At 44.5% G+C, this 13,267-nt stretch overlaps 1 protein-coding gene across 1 annotated transcript in view; it reads left to right on the top strand.

Moving 5' to 3' along the window:
- Nucleotides 1-5,509, top strand: part of AFG1L (AFG1 like ATPase) — a gene marked incomplete at both ends in the record, with an annotated part of 63,527 nt that extends 58,018 nt beyond the window's left edge. Inside the window, 3 exons of the mRNA XM_084261012.1 lie at nucleotides 3,127-3,267; nucleotides 4,538-4,651; nucleotides 5,375-5,509. Coding sequence (XP_084117138.1) covers nucleotides 3,127-3,267; nucleotides 4,538-4,651; nucleotides 5,375-5,509 — 390 coding nt within the window. The remainder of the gene's footprint in view (nucleotides 1-3,126; nucleotides 3,268-4,537; nucleotides 4,652-5,374) is intronic.
- Between the last annotated feature and the right edge of the window lie 7,758 nt (nucleotides 5,510-13,267).

The raw sequence follows: 13,267 nt of genomic DNA, 5'->3' as shown, positions 1-13,267 counted from the left end.
CTTGTCCAAGGGGAGAGTAAGTTATGTTGAGATCAAGATTAAAAGCTTTGTCTTCATCTCTAGGATTATGCCTTTCTGTGCTCTTAAAGGAGAGGGTTTGAGAACTCTTCTGTGCAAAGAACTACAGCAGATGCCAGCTGAACCATACCTAACACCCTGGCTGTGTGTTGCGAGTTTCAGTTGTGTCTCACCAGATTTGAGTCTGTTAAAGCACTCCAGGCTGCCAGGCTCAGATCTTCCTGACCATTAGATTTTGGGGTCTCCAAAGGCACGTTTCTCCCAACATTAACTCTGGCATAGGTGTTTCAGAAATTCTTGTTAAGCAGATTGAAATGATCTGCCTTTTATGTCCTTACCTAGAGGAGGTTTTGAATCACCCACTTTTTGTGCTGCTGAAGCAGACTGAGTTCTTGTTTGGCTGCGGTAGAGATGTGTATTGTAACTCTGTGAGCTGAGGCTGTATGTCTGTATCAAAAGCACGAGAAGCAGTCCATCTTCTTGCTTCCCCCTTACTTTTGTCCTCCACCAGTTCCTTCCTTCTGACTTCCCAGGTTTTTAATTTTCTTGTCTGGATACCCACTGAGGTGTCCACCAAGTTCCTAGGTGTTTATCTCAGTGGTTGAGCGCTTCAGTTTATGGATTTTGCCAAAGTTTGAAGCCTATTAATAAATCTTAGGCATCAGCTTTTAATACTTGGTGCTTTGTAATGAGGAGAGTGTATTCATATGGCATGGGTAGGAAAGTATGTCACATTGGGGCAGGGGAGAGTCATTCCCCAGGGTTTTGGGCTTCAGCAGAAGAGTGTTTGGGCTCTTCATGTGATAAAGAACAAACCTGGATAGCAGTGAAGTCTGTCATCTCTTGCCTGAAGAGAGACATGAGAAAATCTTTCCTTTCTCACGTGCGGTTAGAGCGCTGCTGTCGCCCCTTCCAGGTGCTCAGCACATGGGCATACTTGATCTTCTGTGTGTGTAACAGTACTTCAGGCCTAAGTATGGAATAAAAATTACCATTAACCTAAAACATTTGTTTGCCACCAGTCATAAAGTCTTCAGCAGCATCCTGGTGCATGGTGCTTTTAGTGTTTCCATGGTTTTCTTTTGCACTCGATGTGGCTGTTGTGCAGCTGGCTATTACTGGTGTCTGATGGCGAGGCATGCAGTGGGCTAGCTCTGCAATGCTTCTGTTCACTGGTTCCTTTCACTTTAAGTAACCTTTTCATGCTTTATTTCATCAAAACATTTCAAAATCAGCTTTTTTCCAGATGAGATTTTTCAGAGGTGATGTGTGAAGCTCTTGCTGGTGGTCCTTGTGATCATCAAAGTTTCTTGGTTTCTGGTTAAGAAGTCCATAGCGGTGGCTGGGGGACCGAAATGGAGGGAGAAAAGAAACAAGTATATATAATGTTGAGGAGAGGATATAGGATATACTGCTCTGAAACACTGCTAAAAACACTTAGGAGTTTTTGTAATAATTCTTTTCCACAGATGTAGTGGGGGAGTTGGGTGATTGTGAATGGGAAAGCAAAGGCAATTCACGAGACTGCAAATGGGAGAACCGGGTTAGAGTCGGACTTGAATACCTGCTTGGGGGTTCGGTCAGGTGGGGAGAAGCTCTAGCCCATTCCATGTAATTTCGGAAGAGTTTTATGAATGCTGTCAGGGCTTCACTCTCCCATGCTTTGAATGTAGATTGTTTCTATGGGTTTTTTTTTTCTCATGTCTAGATAAAGCCAAGAGTCCTGGTCATGGGCAGCCACTAATAGTGGCCGAAAATGGCTTCCTGAGAAGGGTTCTAGTTAAGCAGCTGTGCTTGGCCTACAGCAACCTTGTCTAGCAATTGTGGCTAGAGAAGCTATTTTTATTTATGTTTTTAAGATGATATCAGTATTGTAGGGCATTATGGCCATATTACACTGTTAGTACAGCGCATTTCATTAGCTAGGAAAGGAACTGTGATGTTGTCATGCTGATCTTGCTCTACAGAATGGTTGTGCCCCAGATCCTGAAGAACACACACAAGTAAAACTAATGGGTTGAGGTTCAGGAGTATGAAGCTTCTCTCCCAAATACGATGACTTCACAGCTCAGGATAAAGCACTGCCTGCAGTACTAATAGGGTAGATCTTGCAGAAAAAGTTACCTTCCGTGTAATGAGGAACTAATTTTCAGTGGATGTGTTTGAATGAACTGCTGCTGGTTTTGCATATCCCCTGTTGATGGTTTAGGTACACAAACAGAAACTAGTAAGTTCTTACTATCTTACTATCATCACAGGTGAAACCATGAACAAAGGAACTGCTACAAAATGCATTTTTGTCTGTTTCCTGTTGCTTTCAGTACTTAGAGCATAAGCTTTTTATGCTGTCTGGCTTAGTATTGGATGAACCAAACACAGGTCTACTTCTGATTTAGGAACTAGCCTGTGCATTTACATTTAAAAGTCTCGGTGCTGGAAAGCATCCTGATAGCTGTTCAAATTATTTATGCTTTTGGTGAACTTTGTAGCTCAACCACATGTGTTTATTTTCTTCTACGGATTATGGTTTACGGTGGTTATTTTGTTGGAGGCTGTCGGATCATAACGTTGTCAGGGTGCTGAAGAGCCACGTTTGTAACTGGGGAATACTGCTGGGGTAAAGCTGACAGTGTGAACGAGCACCCCTATATACCTGTGTCAGTAAGGGCACACAAGTGCTCCCGAAGCAAGAGACGAAGAAATGAAAATCAGAACATGATCAGGAGTTTACGGTCCCTCTTGTGTAAATAGTGGTGCAAGATACAGGGCTTATGTGTCATTCTAGCGTGGGCTTCCCTTTCACAGAATCATAGAATGGTCTGGGTTGGAAGGAGCCCCAAGGATCACAGAGCTCCAACCCCCCTGCCACAGGCAGGGACACCAACCTCCAGGCCTGGAGCTACACAAGGCTGCCCAGGGCCCCATCCAACCTGGCCTTGAACACCTCTAGGGACGGGGCATCCACCACCTCTCTGGGCAGCCTGTTCCAGCACTTCACCACTCTCTCTGTAAAAAACTTCCCCCTAATATCTAATCTAAACCTTCCTTCCTTTAGCTTTAATCCATTCTCCCTTGTCCTGCCATTTCTTATGGTTTGTTTCTTTTCAGCCTCTTGGGGCCAGTGACTACTTGGAAATATCAAAGCATTTTGACACGGTCTTTGTTCGTGACATACCACTTCTTACAATGGCAAAAAGGACACAAGCTCGACGTTTCATTACTCTCATTGACACTTTTTATGAGCATAAGGTGAGAACCAAGCCTTTCCTTCACGTACAGGAGCAGTACTGGGAGCCCAAAAACCTGACTGTTATAATTGAAGTAAGGCATTCTGTAGTAGTGCTTTGGAAAGTGTAAGCAGAATGAGCTAGCACTGCAAAGAAACATTATTCCAGCCTCACAAATCAGCCCCACTGCAATAAAGCCAGTATTTATTTTTTGATTTCTGTGAGTATTAAGCATGACCATAAATATAAGCCCAAGTTCATGTTTAAGATGATTCTTTTAAACATAATACCAGTCACGAAACCCTATTTTATATGTGACTGTGTATGCACACACTTACATATTCATGCAGTCAGGAAATACCATTTGAGATGTTTTTTCTTAATCACGTCCTGTCAAGATGATGAGCAAGGCCCTGATTCAGCCAGGTATTGACTAAGTAAGGTTGTGAGTACTCTCATTTAAGTCAGACAGATTCTTTGTGCTTTATGGTTTGGAAACAGAGAGTTTCTAAGAGGATATGCTAATATTTGTAAATTATTTGTCATTAAGAATTGCAAGAAGAGAGCCACTTTCTGTTGCTTCCTCCATAGGAAAAACTCCTGTTGTTAGGAGAAACTCCCTGAGAGAGCATGTTTGTGGGGACCTGTCCACAGTGCAAGCAGTTTGCCAGCATGTTCTCAAAAAGTGTCTCCTCCTGTAATAATACTTCAGTCTGTGTTCATTGCAGCCCCCCAGAGATACTGTATCTCACTGCACATTGTATCTCCTCCCAGGAGATGTGAAAACAGTGTTAATATCATCATCATCATTGAATAAAGTGCACTTGAGTAGCAGAGGTGAAAACAAGAGTGGCTCAACTCACCTTCTGGGAAATCCAGAATGTCAACATTCTTTAGAGGGAAATGTGTGGCAGGGCACCTACCTGCTCAGCAGAATGAGTCCAGGAGGGGAAAGAAACCATTGGTTACTAACACTTTGTAGCTGCGATTTCAGAAAGTAAACTTGGTTGTGGGCACACTGTAACAGATACTCTTGCCTGTTTAATAGCACAGCTACGCTGTTCTCGGAGTAAAAGTTACGTGGGTTATTGCTGAGAAAAAGATCCCATAAGGTTAATATTCCAAATGACCAAGTCAGCTAAATCTGCAACAGCAGTGCTGATAAGGGGAAGGGAAAATACCTGGAAAAAACCCAAGGTTGTAATTTGAAGTTTGCTTTTCCTAAAGCACGCATTCTGTCCCGTTGTCTGTAAAGCCTGTGATGACGTTCTTGCCTGTTTTCCCTCTCTCAGGTACGTATTATTTGTTCTGCAGTGACTCCTCTCCAAAGCTTGTTCCTGGTAGAACGTGACAGTGGTGAGCTAGAGGAGAACAGAGTGTTGATGGATGATTTGGACTTGAGCCAGGTACATGATATTAAAATCTTCTCCCTTTTGTAACAAAATTGGGTTTGGTCTGGTAATTACAGCAGCGTTTTCAGGAAGAGGAATCAAGTAAACATTTAACTAGCGATTTGCTGCTTTTTCTGCAGTGTGTCTGTCTCTCTCATAATTGCATGTTATGGTATTGATCTGTAGGCAAAGAAAATGTCACAATGTATAGAACCATTTTGCATAAGTTTTAGGGTCATTTTGATTGTTAATCATTCCATCTGCTCAAGCATAGAAGAAAATACTGGTTTAAGTTTAGCTCCTTCATTTAAAACACAGAAATAAAAGATGGTCTGTTGTATCTCATGTAAGCTATCCAGGGCTGCCTTACCAGTCCTCACAAGCAGTGCGGTTTTGCACATCGCTTGTTCTGGTTTTCCTTTTCCCTGTGACTTAGTTACTGTTAATGAACTTTTACATTACTTGTCTGGGCCAGTATACAATTAGTCAACAGAAAAGGGGAAATAGAAGGTTAACGTGTCATTATGTTGGGTTAAATCCAGATTACTGCCTCACTGCAGAGGATTATCTATCTGGAATAGGTGTTTCATTTCTGGCGGTCAGTTTTCTCTTCCCTGGCCATGCTGCAGTCCTGTACTGCCCAAGCCTGCAAAGCCTCCACCTGAGGAGCGCGGTAGGACGCGCTTCAGTATGGCGCTGTCTCTCAGTTGTGTGTACTGTTTTTGTGCCTTGGTGCAGGATTCTGCCAAAGGACTCTCCATGTTTACAGGAGAAGAGGAAATCTTTGCCTTTCAGCGTACCCTCTCCCGGCTTACAGAAATGCAGACTGAACAATACTGGAAAGATGGGGACAGAAGCAAAAAGAAGTTGTAATTGAAAGCTGAATAAAATCACCAAGAAGTGAAACTATGGAATTGGAAAGCTTTTGAGCACAAATAGTAATTGCACTTTATCATCTGGACCATGTTATTTTTTCTTTCATTGGTTGGTTTTGTGCTTGAGACAGGAGGAGTGGGTAATTCTTCTGTACTGGCGGGGTGTGGATGTATGAAAGTTTGCCTTTGTTTTCTTCTCTGTAAAACATAAACTTTGATGTTGGGGAAGTTTAATGGGTTTAGAATTTCTCTGGAGAATCGGTCTAGAGACAAAGTTAGTGGCTCGTGCAGAGTTTAACAGTAGATGTGTAATGTCACGTGAAGAGGGCTCCTCGTGCTTCATGTGCTGCTTCTGTCATGTACACTGGCAGTGTGCACAAAAGAAAACCCAAATGCTTTCTGTATGAAACTCCTGGTACTGTCTGGGCCCCTGCTAGAATCCTGGAACTCTGTTCTCATGTGTTCTGGTTTGGGTTTTTTCCTCTTTTCTGTGTGTAGCCGTCTGCTGACTTCTGGGCTCTACAATTTTCTTGTGGTAGGGCTGTTGCTCAGTCTGGTCCACTGAAAACTAAAGTCTTGAACCAAAAGAGAAGCCTGAGGAGGAGCTCAAAGGTACTTGAAACCACACAGGATTAAGATCTGAGTAATCATGGATAGGAAAACAAACTATGATAAGACAGGGTTACTGTAACATGTAAGTGCAAGTTAATACTCTTCCTAAATTGTGTGGTACTCGCAAGCCTGGATGTGCAGCCTCTACACCAGTGACACGTTTCTGCCCTGGATTCTCTCCAGTTCCATCAGTACCAAACCTTCCATTGCCGCTGGCACGTCTGCTCTGGCCTGGGCGGGATGCTAACCGCTTCCCCAAAACACATCACCCATCCTTGGGTTTGTAGTCAGAAACCTTCTCTTAGTTAAAAAAGGAACGATGTCGGGTTTAATCCAACTGAAACAAAATAAGGTGTTGTGTGGATTGGCTGATGCTGTATTTTAATGAAAAGTCATTTAAAGAGCAAATTTAGAAACACTGAATAGGGAAAAATACGATGCAGATGGACTGAAGAGATTGCTCCACTGGCTCAGGGAGGAGATCTAAGGCACGCTGTCCCCAAATATGAGGAGTTTTCTTGGATTTTGCAAGATGACCTTTTTCTTGCACTGCACCTGTTTTCAGAATGACTGCTTTCTGCCTTTGTGAAGCCTGACTGAATCGCTTCAGTCGTAACCCCCATCACAATTACAGACAGATGTTCAAAGGGACTTTTGGGGAGGACTGGAGAAGTCGTGTGCTTGTACCTCTCGTGGCCATACAGCCTCAAGAGGTCTTGGAGCCGTGTGCTCAAGTCTGCCTCTCTGTTCCAATCGCTTCTGCTTGCCCTGGTAATTACTTACACTGGCTATACCTGTTCTTTAAAGAAGTTTTAAAGCCTCTATTTATAATTTTAAATTATGCAACTATGTTATACCCACAAGGGTGACCGCCATAGAGAATTTGAATGCATATTTATGAAAACCCCATCAGAACACCTTGCTTATGCTTACAAATATCTGAAAAATTGGTATTTTCAGAGGTTTTTATTGGGTTTCTCAGCAGAGGGACTATTGGGATTCCTGCGTGTGTGTCTGCACACACATATGTATGCTTAATTTATAGCTGTATAAATACAGATAAAACTAATATATATATATATATCATTTAAGTGTGTGTGTTTGTATATTTTTACATGGCAGTCTCTACTCATCAGCCTGGGCCTGTGCTGACAGCTCCCCCAAAGCTTCAGCTTTGACTGTTTCTCTGGTAGCGTTCAAATGCCTCCTGCCCTGTCCGAACCAGAACGTACTGTGGGAACGCGGGGGGTGGTGGCAGATAACCCTAAAGCAATTTGCTTCTGGATAGATATTTGCATTGTTTTAAAAACTGCTTAGATACTTTGCCTGTACATCCTCCTCCAGCATATGTGGCACAAGGGAAATGCCTCATCTTGCAGAAGACAGGTGAGACGCATGGGACGTGTGAGAGGGGAGGTTCTGGCAGGTTCTGCATCCCTGTGGAGACTCTCTTGGCTCAGGGAAGTGAAATCTTTCTCCATGTTCTGCGTGGGTGATGTCTGACCTCATGTAACCACGTGATACTTGAAGCCCCGGACAGATCTGTCTGTGTTCAAACTGGTGCAGCTTTTCCCATTGGTATTTGAGGCTCCTCTGCAATCTGAGCAGCCATCCCAAACTCAGATACTCCAGGTTTTTGGAGCTCTGAAATGCAGTGGGACTAAGGAATCATCGTAAGCGTCCGGGGATGTAAGTGAGCTCTGTTGAAGTGTAGGAGGGAGGTTCCCAAAAGCTTCCAGACCTGCTTCCATGCTTACTACTAAATAAAAGTGGTGCAGTCTTTGCTTAGCAGGGAACAGCGTGGTGGCAGTCACTTCTTGTCCCAGCTGTAATCAAAGACAAGAAGTGGGGAATATTCCAGAAGGGTTTTGGGGCTGAAAGAACCTGTAAACAAGAAAAGCTGCCTAAATCACTATGCAGTATTTGCGGTTGCACTGCAGAATTTGGATTGCTGCTTTTAGGTCAGGAAGGAGCACAAGGAGAGACTGATGGGACCAGTTTGTCAGCCAGCCCCGGTGCTGGGGCAGAGATGCCTGCGGTAACCATGGAAACAGTGTATTTATGTCCATCCACTTCCCTAAACACAGTGGGGTTCTATATGTTTATTTGCCATATAGGGCCCTATATATCCTGCCAATAATGCTGTAGCTTGCATCCAGTCTCATTCCAATGGGGAATCTGGGGGTGTGGGGTGTTACTGCTTCTGAGGCCAACAACCGAGTGCTGGCCAGAATCTTGCTGGGGCAGGATGGATGAAACTGGGTGTGTGCTGGCACTGGGTCACCTGCACTCCCAGCACCCTGTCCCCTGCTCCTGGCCTGCTCCTCTCTGCTGTCGGACAGCAGCGCTCCGTGACCTTTTATTCCCACATAAAGATGTTTAGTTGCCAACATGTAAATCGTGAGATGCCTGGTAATAAGTGTTGGTGCTCCCTAATAGCCTTAAAATTGCTGGATTTATGCTGGATCCTAAACCCAGGTATCGGTGCTTTAGGCTTTTCTTAACTTGCAAGTTCACATCAGCTCAGATCTGCAATGTGGTTTTGTTTCCCTTTTAGTCATTCAGCAAACCCTGCTGAGTTATTTTTAAAGATCTTACTGAGTTTTGAGTAACCTTACTGATGTGGCCTGATGTTTCACTGTCCCAGGAAGCAAAATCCTTGTCATTATGGAGCATGTGAAACGTTTCCTATTGGTTTATAAAGGCCATGTCATTCTCGCTGCTAACTTGGTTCAAGTACTTGACAAAGGAGTGTTCCCAGTGCCCCAAAATTTAAATTCCAGGCATTGGATCTTTAAAGCTCTATGTTCATTTCACAGGCTTGTGCAGAAGCTCTTTTCTTTTATTATTTTTTAAATAAATAATGCAGTTCTGCCTCTCAGAGGTGCTGGTTTGCTGTATGTACCCTTGCACAAATCGGGGGGAACAATCGCAGTATTTTGGGTATAACAAGACAGCCTTCAGAGGCCTTTGGGGGGCTTGAAGGGGCATTTTTTGCTGTCATTGCTTTCTGATGGAAAAAGGAAAACCATTTAATGGCTTTTTTTTGAGTAAAGGTGATCGTCCTGACACTACAGCTGGATAGGTGTCACCTATTTTGCAGCAATTTAAACATGAAAAAATATAAATTGCCGGGTTTCAAATGGTGCTCAGCTTCATCAGCAGCCATCTAAGGAGGAAGACTAGCTGGTCTGTCCATCAAGACAGAAGAAGATCGGGATCCAGGAGTTTCCTTCCTGAGGTTACCTGGATCTGAGTAATGCCGGTACCTCAGTTTCCCTGTTGCTAATGTGGGAAACGAAGTTACTTTCTTACTTGCTGACACTGGAGTGCTGCCAGGCTTCACTCATTAATATTCTAAGATGCTGCCGAGGCTCTGGGATGAAAATACTTCAGTAAAGTATGTAAATAGTGCAAAAAATAATTTAGCTACTCAAAGTGGATTAGTTTCCTTGTTTGGGTTACAGAACTAATGATGTCAACTAAACACCACGTGCCTCTTTGTAGTGATTATTTATTCTTTTTGTATAATGCATCTATTTGTATAATGCATCTATAGATGCATTTTGTATCTATATTTAAAGAAGAAATGATCTAAGGTTTGGGATTAAAACCCTAACCAATTAATGTAGTTTTTCTTCTTCCTGTAATGACAGATTTCCTGTATGATTCATTACAAATTCTACTTGTGAACTACATACAGCAGCTTTGTAAATCCTGGTGGGATTTTTCTTGTCTTATATAGAATGAGAACGTTCTTTTTAAATAAATATGTAATTTTGAGTCTAATATATGACAAACTGAACAGTTAAACCATTCTGTTATTGGAGAAGAATTTATGTTGTATAAAGAAAAAATTAATAAATCTGGATTTTAAAAAGGTTTCACTGACCATTGACGCTGGTTGTAGGTGTGTTGTTCTGGGTAGATGGGAGGGTGTTAACTCCTCTGTGAGACAGGGTTGTTCACCTCTGTCTGCAAGGGGCAGCCCCGGGGTGGCAGCACTGCCAGTTTCTGGGCGCCTGGCTGCCTGCAGTTGCTGTAGCACCACGGGCCGATGCCCTACACGTGGCTCAGCTTTCGGTAGGTGTATCCAGGCCTGATGAGAAGGGTCCTCCTCCAGAGGCGGTGTAGACTTGTCCTCCTCCGTTACTGCTGCCAGCAGCCCTCATTTTTTGTTTTGGAGCCTTTTTTCCACCTCTCTGACTCTCTTCCTCCAGCAACGGGAGGGTGAGGCACTCCAGCTGGGTGCAAACCACAATTAAAGGGCTCTTTCTTTCCCCTGCTAATTTGGGATCCTTATTGTTCAAGATGTGCTTCCAGATCTTGTCAGGCAATTAGACCCCTGGGCTTGGGAGTTTCTTGCCGCTTGGCTTTGGGCCTGGAGAGCTCTGGCACATAGGAAGTGTGGGATGTGGGGGTGCATCCGTGCCCCTGCAGAACGGGAGACGGTTCTGACCCTTGGGCTGGGGCAGTGCCTGCCTTTGCCTTCCTGTCTACGGCGGAGGAGGACTTAACAGTGGTAGTCCCTCACACGAGAGTGGAGGGAGGATGGAGCAGATGCAGGCCACTTGCTCCCTCTCCAGCCTTCTGCATTCTCCACATATTTGTAAAACAACTTTTGTTTTAAATTGAATTGAATTCTAAGAGCGCCATTAAAATACAGAAATGCTTCTCGCTGACCTATTACTCTGCATTCATGTCGGTAAAATTTTGGATGAGTTTCTATAGTCCTCCCGCCAGTTCTTTGTCAGGGTGAAGGGTTTAGTTGGCTCTGTTAATCCACTCTCTAGCTGAAATTGTTCATTTAAATCGTTACAAAAATCCACTCTTTTCCAATGCGAATCCTATATTCCCAGATCAAGTGCTGCTGCCAGTGCAAAGACTTCAAATTCTTTGAGTGCAATCACGCTGTGTCGGTCCAAAGCCAAATTGCAAACACTTATCCACAATTCCCCTTACTCAGCTTTAAGCTAATTTTTCCAGCAGGCAACAATAGCCGTAAAAGTGTAGGGAAAGATTATCAGAAGAGCTTGAGAAATGGTTGATCAATTCCTTCACGAGCTGGGGGTATCGTGATACCACATCCTCTTCTTGCAAGAAGCAAAACCCTTTCGTTCTGTTACTCAATGTATTTTTAGCACGCGGTCCCTCAGTGTCACAGTAATTAAGAGCGATCACAGCCGCTGAAAGATGAAACAGAACAAAAGATCAAGTGATTGTTTAAGCTGAAGTTAACTGAACCAGGAAAAGTAAGCTCAATGACATGAAGAAAAAGCTTTCTTTGTATCCTCTGGACTTGTACAATTAGCAAAGCCAAACACGCTCGTCTAACTTTTTCTACCTCCAGCGATGGATAATGTTCAGGTCACAATGTGACGTGTTTGGCGGCCAGGTTTTTTTCCCCATGGGCTTGTTAAGAGCATCGCCCGCATCAGGTCCTCCCTGGAGCTGAGGTACAGTGTGCCCAGCAACGCTTCCCTCTTGGTCAAGGTTCAAACACACTGCAAACAGCCAACAAATTTAGTTGGGGTAGGGGGTGTGTGGGGGGGTGATGTTTGTTGAAAGCACAGGCAGAGGACACCAGTCTCCTCCAGTTGTGGTTGATACCTCCCCAAAAGTAACATTTTGGAGGCCAATGGAGAGAGAGGAGCAATTATGGTCCAGCAAAATTACAATCTGAATGGGCTGCCATTTTCAGTGCTTCGCTAGGATGGCCATGATTGCTATAGAAACTTCTGAGAGTGAGACAGAGAGGTTTTCCAGCACTGGAAATTGCGAATGGAGAAGGTTAGACTGGGTGCAAAGCCCATTCAGTCAGGCAGCTGCCAGTTGAGCCTCTCTGCCAAGTAGATTGTAGGAAATGCTGATTAAAATGTCCACTGAACGCACCCGGCAAATTAAATTTCAGTCACAGCCGTCTGGCCAGTTTCGGTGGGAAGATGGCTCCAGCGCGCGGCGCAGCTGCGCTCCTCTCCCCCCACAGCCGCTCCCGCGGGCACTTGCCCCCGCCTCACAGGTACAGCAGTGCTGCTGCAGCCTTGGCGGTCTGAAGACACAGGTGAGATGAGGTTTGTGGGGAAAGGTGGCAGTGACTGCTCTTACAAGGGACATCTGCAGGGAAACAGAAGCGCCAGGTGTCATTCCAGGTGGTGGAGCAGTGGCTCTCCCCACTCTGTCTTTGCCATCTCTCCCAGGGCATATGCTTGGAAGATGAGAGCTGCTGCCATGTTCACCTCCCTCTGACTGGGCTCTCCCATGTTGTTCTCCCCACTCCTGGTGCTGATATATCTCTTTGAAGGCATTGCCTGCCAGCCCCTTCCCCTCCAAACAGCCTGTGATGGCCAGCTGAAACCATCCCTTGGGGAAGGAATGGCTGCGGGGGGGTACAGCCAAAAGCCTGCTGCAAACCAGGAGCCAGTGCAAACTAAGGCTGCAAGAGGTCTCCATGCTTCCCCCTCATCACCTCTCCAGCAGCTTAGAAAAGCCCCTGAAATCCCACCTGCAGCCCATCGATCCTTAACTTTGTTTGCACACCCAGGTGCATCTGCAACTCCAGTTATACGTCTCCTTAAGAGCCTGCTCTTACCTCCTGTCCATACCCTGACTTCCTTTTCATCTATGCTGAGGAAGGGTTTAATACCTTTCTGTGTTCGGGTAGGTAAGTGCAGACACATGTAATGCTGTGACATGGTTAATACAGCCTTTTCCTCCACGAGTTGCATGCAGTCGGTGTGCCTGCTGGGGCAGTAAAGCCCCTAGGGCTGTGCCCCTCTACAACAGCCCCGCTCAGGCCACTGGGCTTTGAGAAAAACAACAAAACCTCTTCCTGGAGCCATGGGATTGATTTCCTACCTACCTATGTTGTGGTTTCCAAACATTCCAAATACCTCTTCATAGGCTGCACTTGGAAAAATAAAATAGTTTCTATTTAAGTACAAAAAATTATATGTACCTTCTTAATGAGAGCTGTGATGCCTTGAAAAGCTGGAATCAAAACTCAATAGCCTGGTGACTGTTAAGCAGGTATTCTTCATTGCAGCACTGCCTGCACTTTCTATCTTCACTTTCTTTATCTTCAAGGCTGTTCTGCTGTTAGGGTTAAATTTTGTAGCTGCTCTCATGAAGCAGCTCACATAGGTGC

The sequence above is a fragment of the Gallinula chloropus genome (assembly GCF_964237585.1).
Source record: "Gallinula chloropus genome assembly, chromosome: 3".
NCBI classification, from domain to species: Eukaryota; Metazoa; Chordata; class Aves; order Gruiformes; family Rallidae; genus Gallinula; species Gallinula chloropus.
The sequence above is the reverse complement of the archived record's forward strand: the minus strand, read 5'-3'. Positions and strand labels throughout refer to the sequence as shown.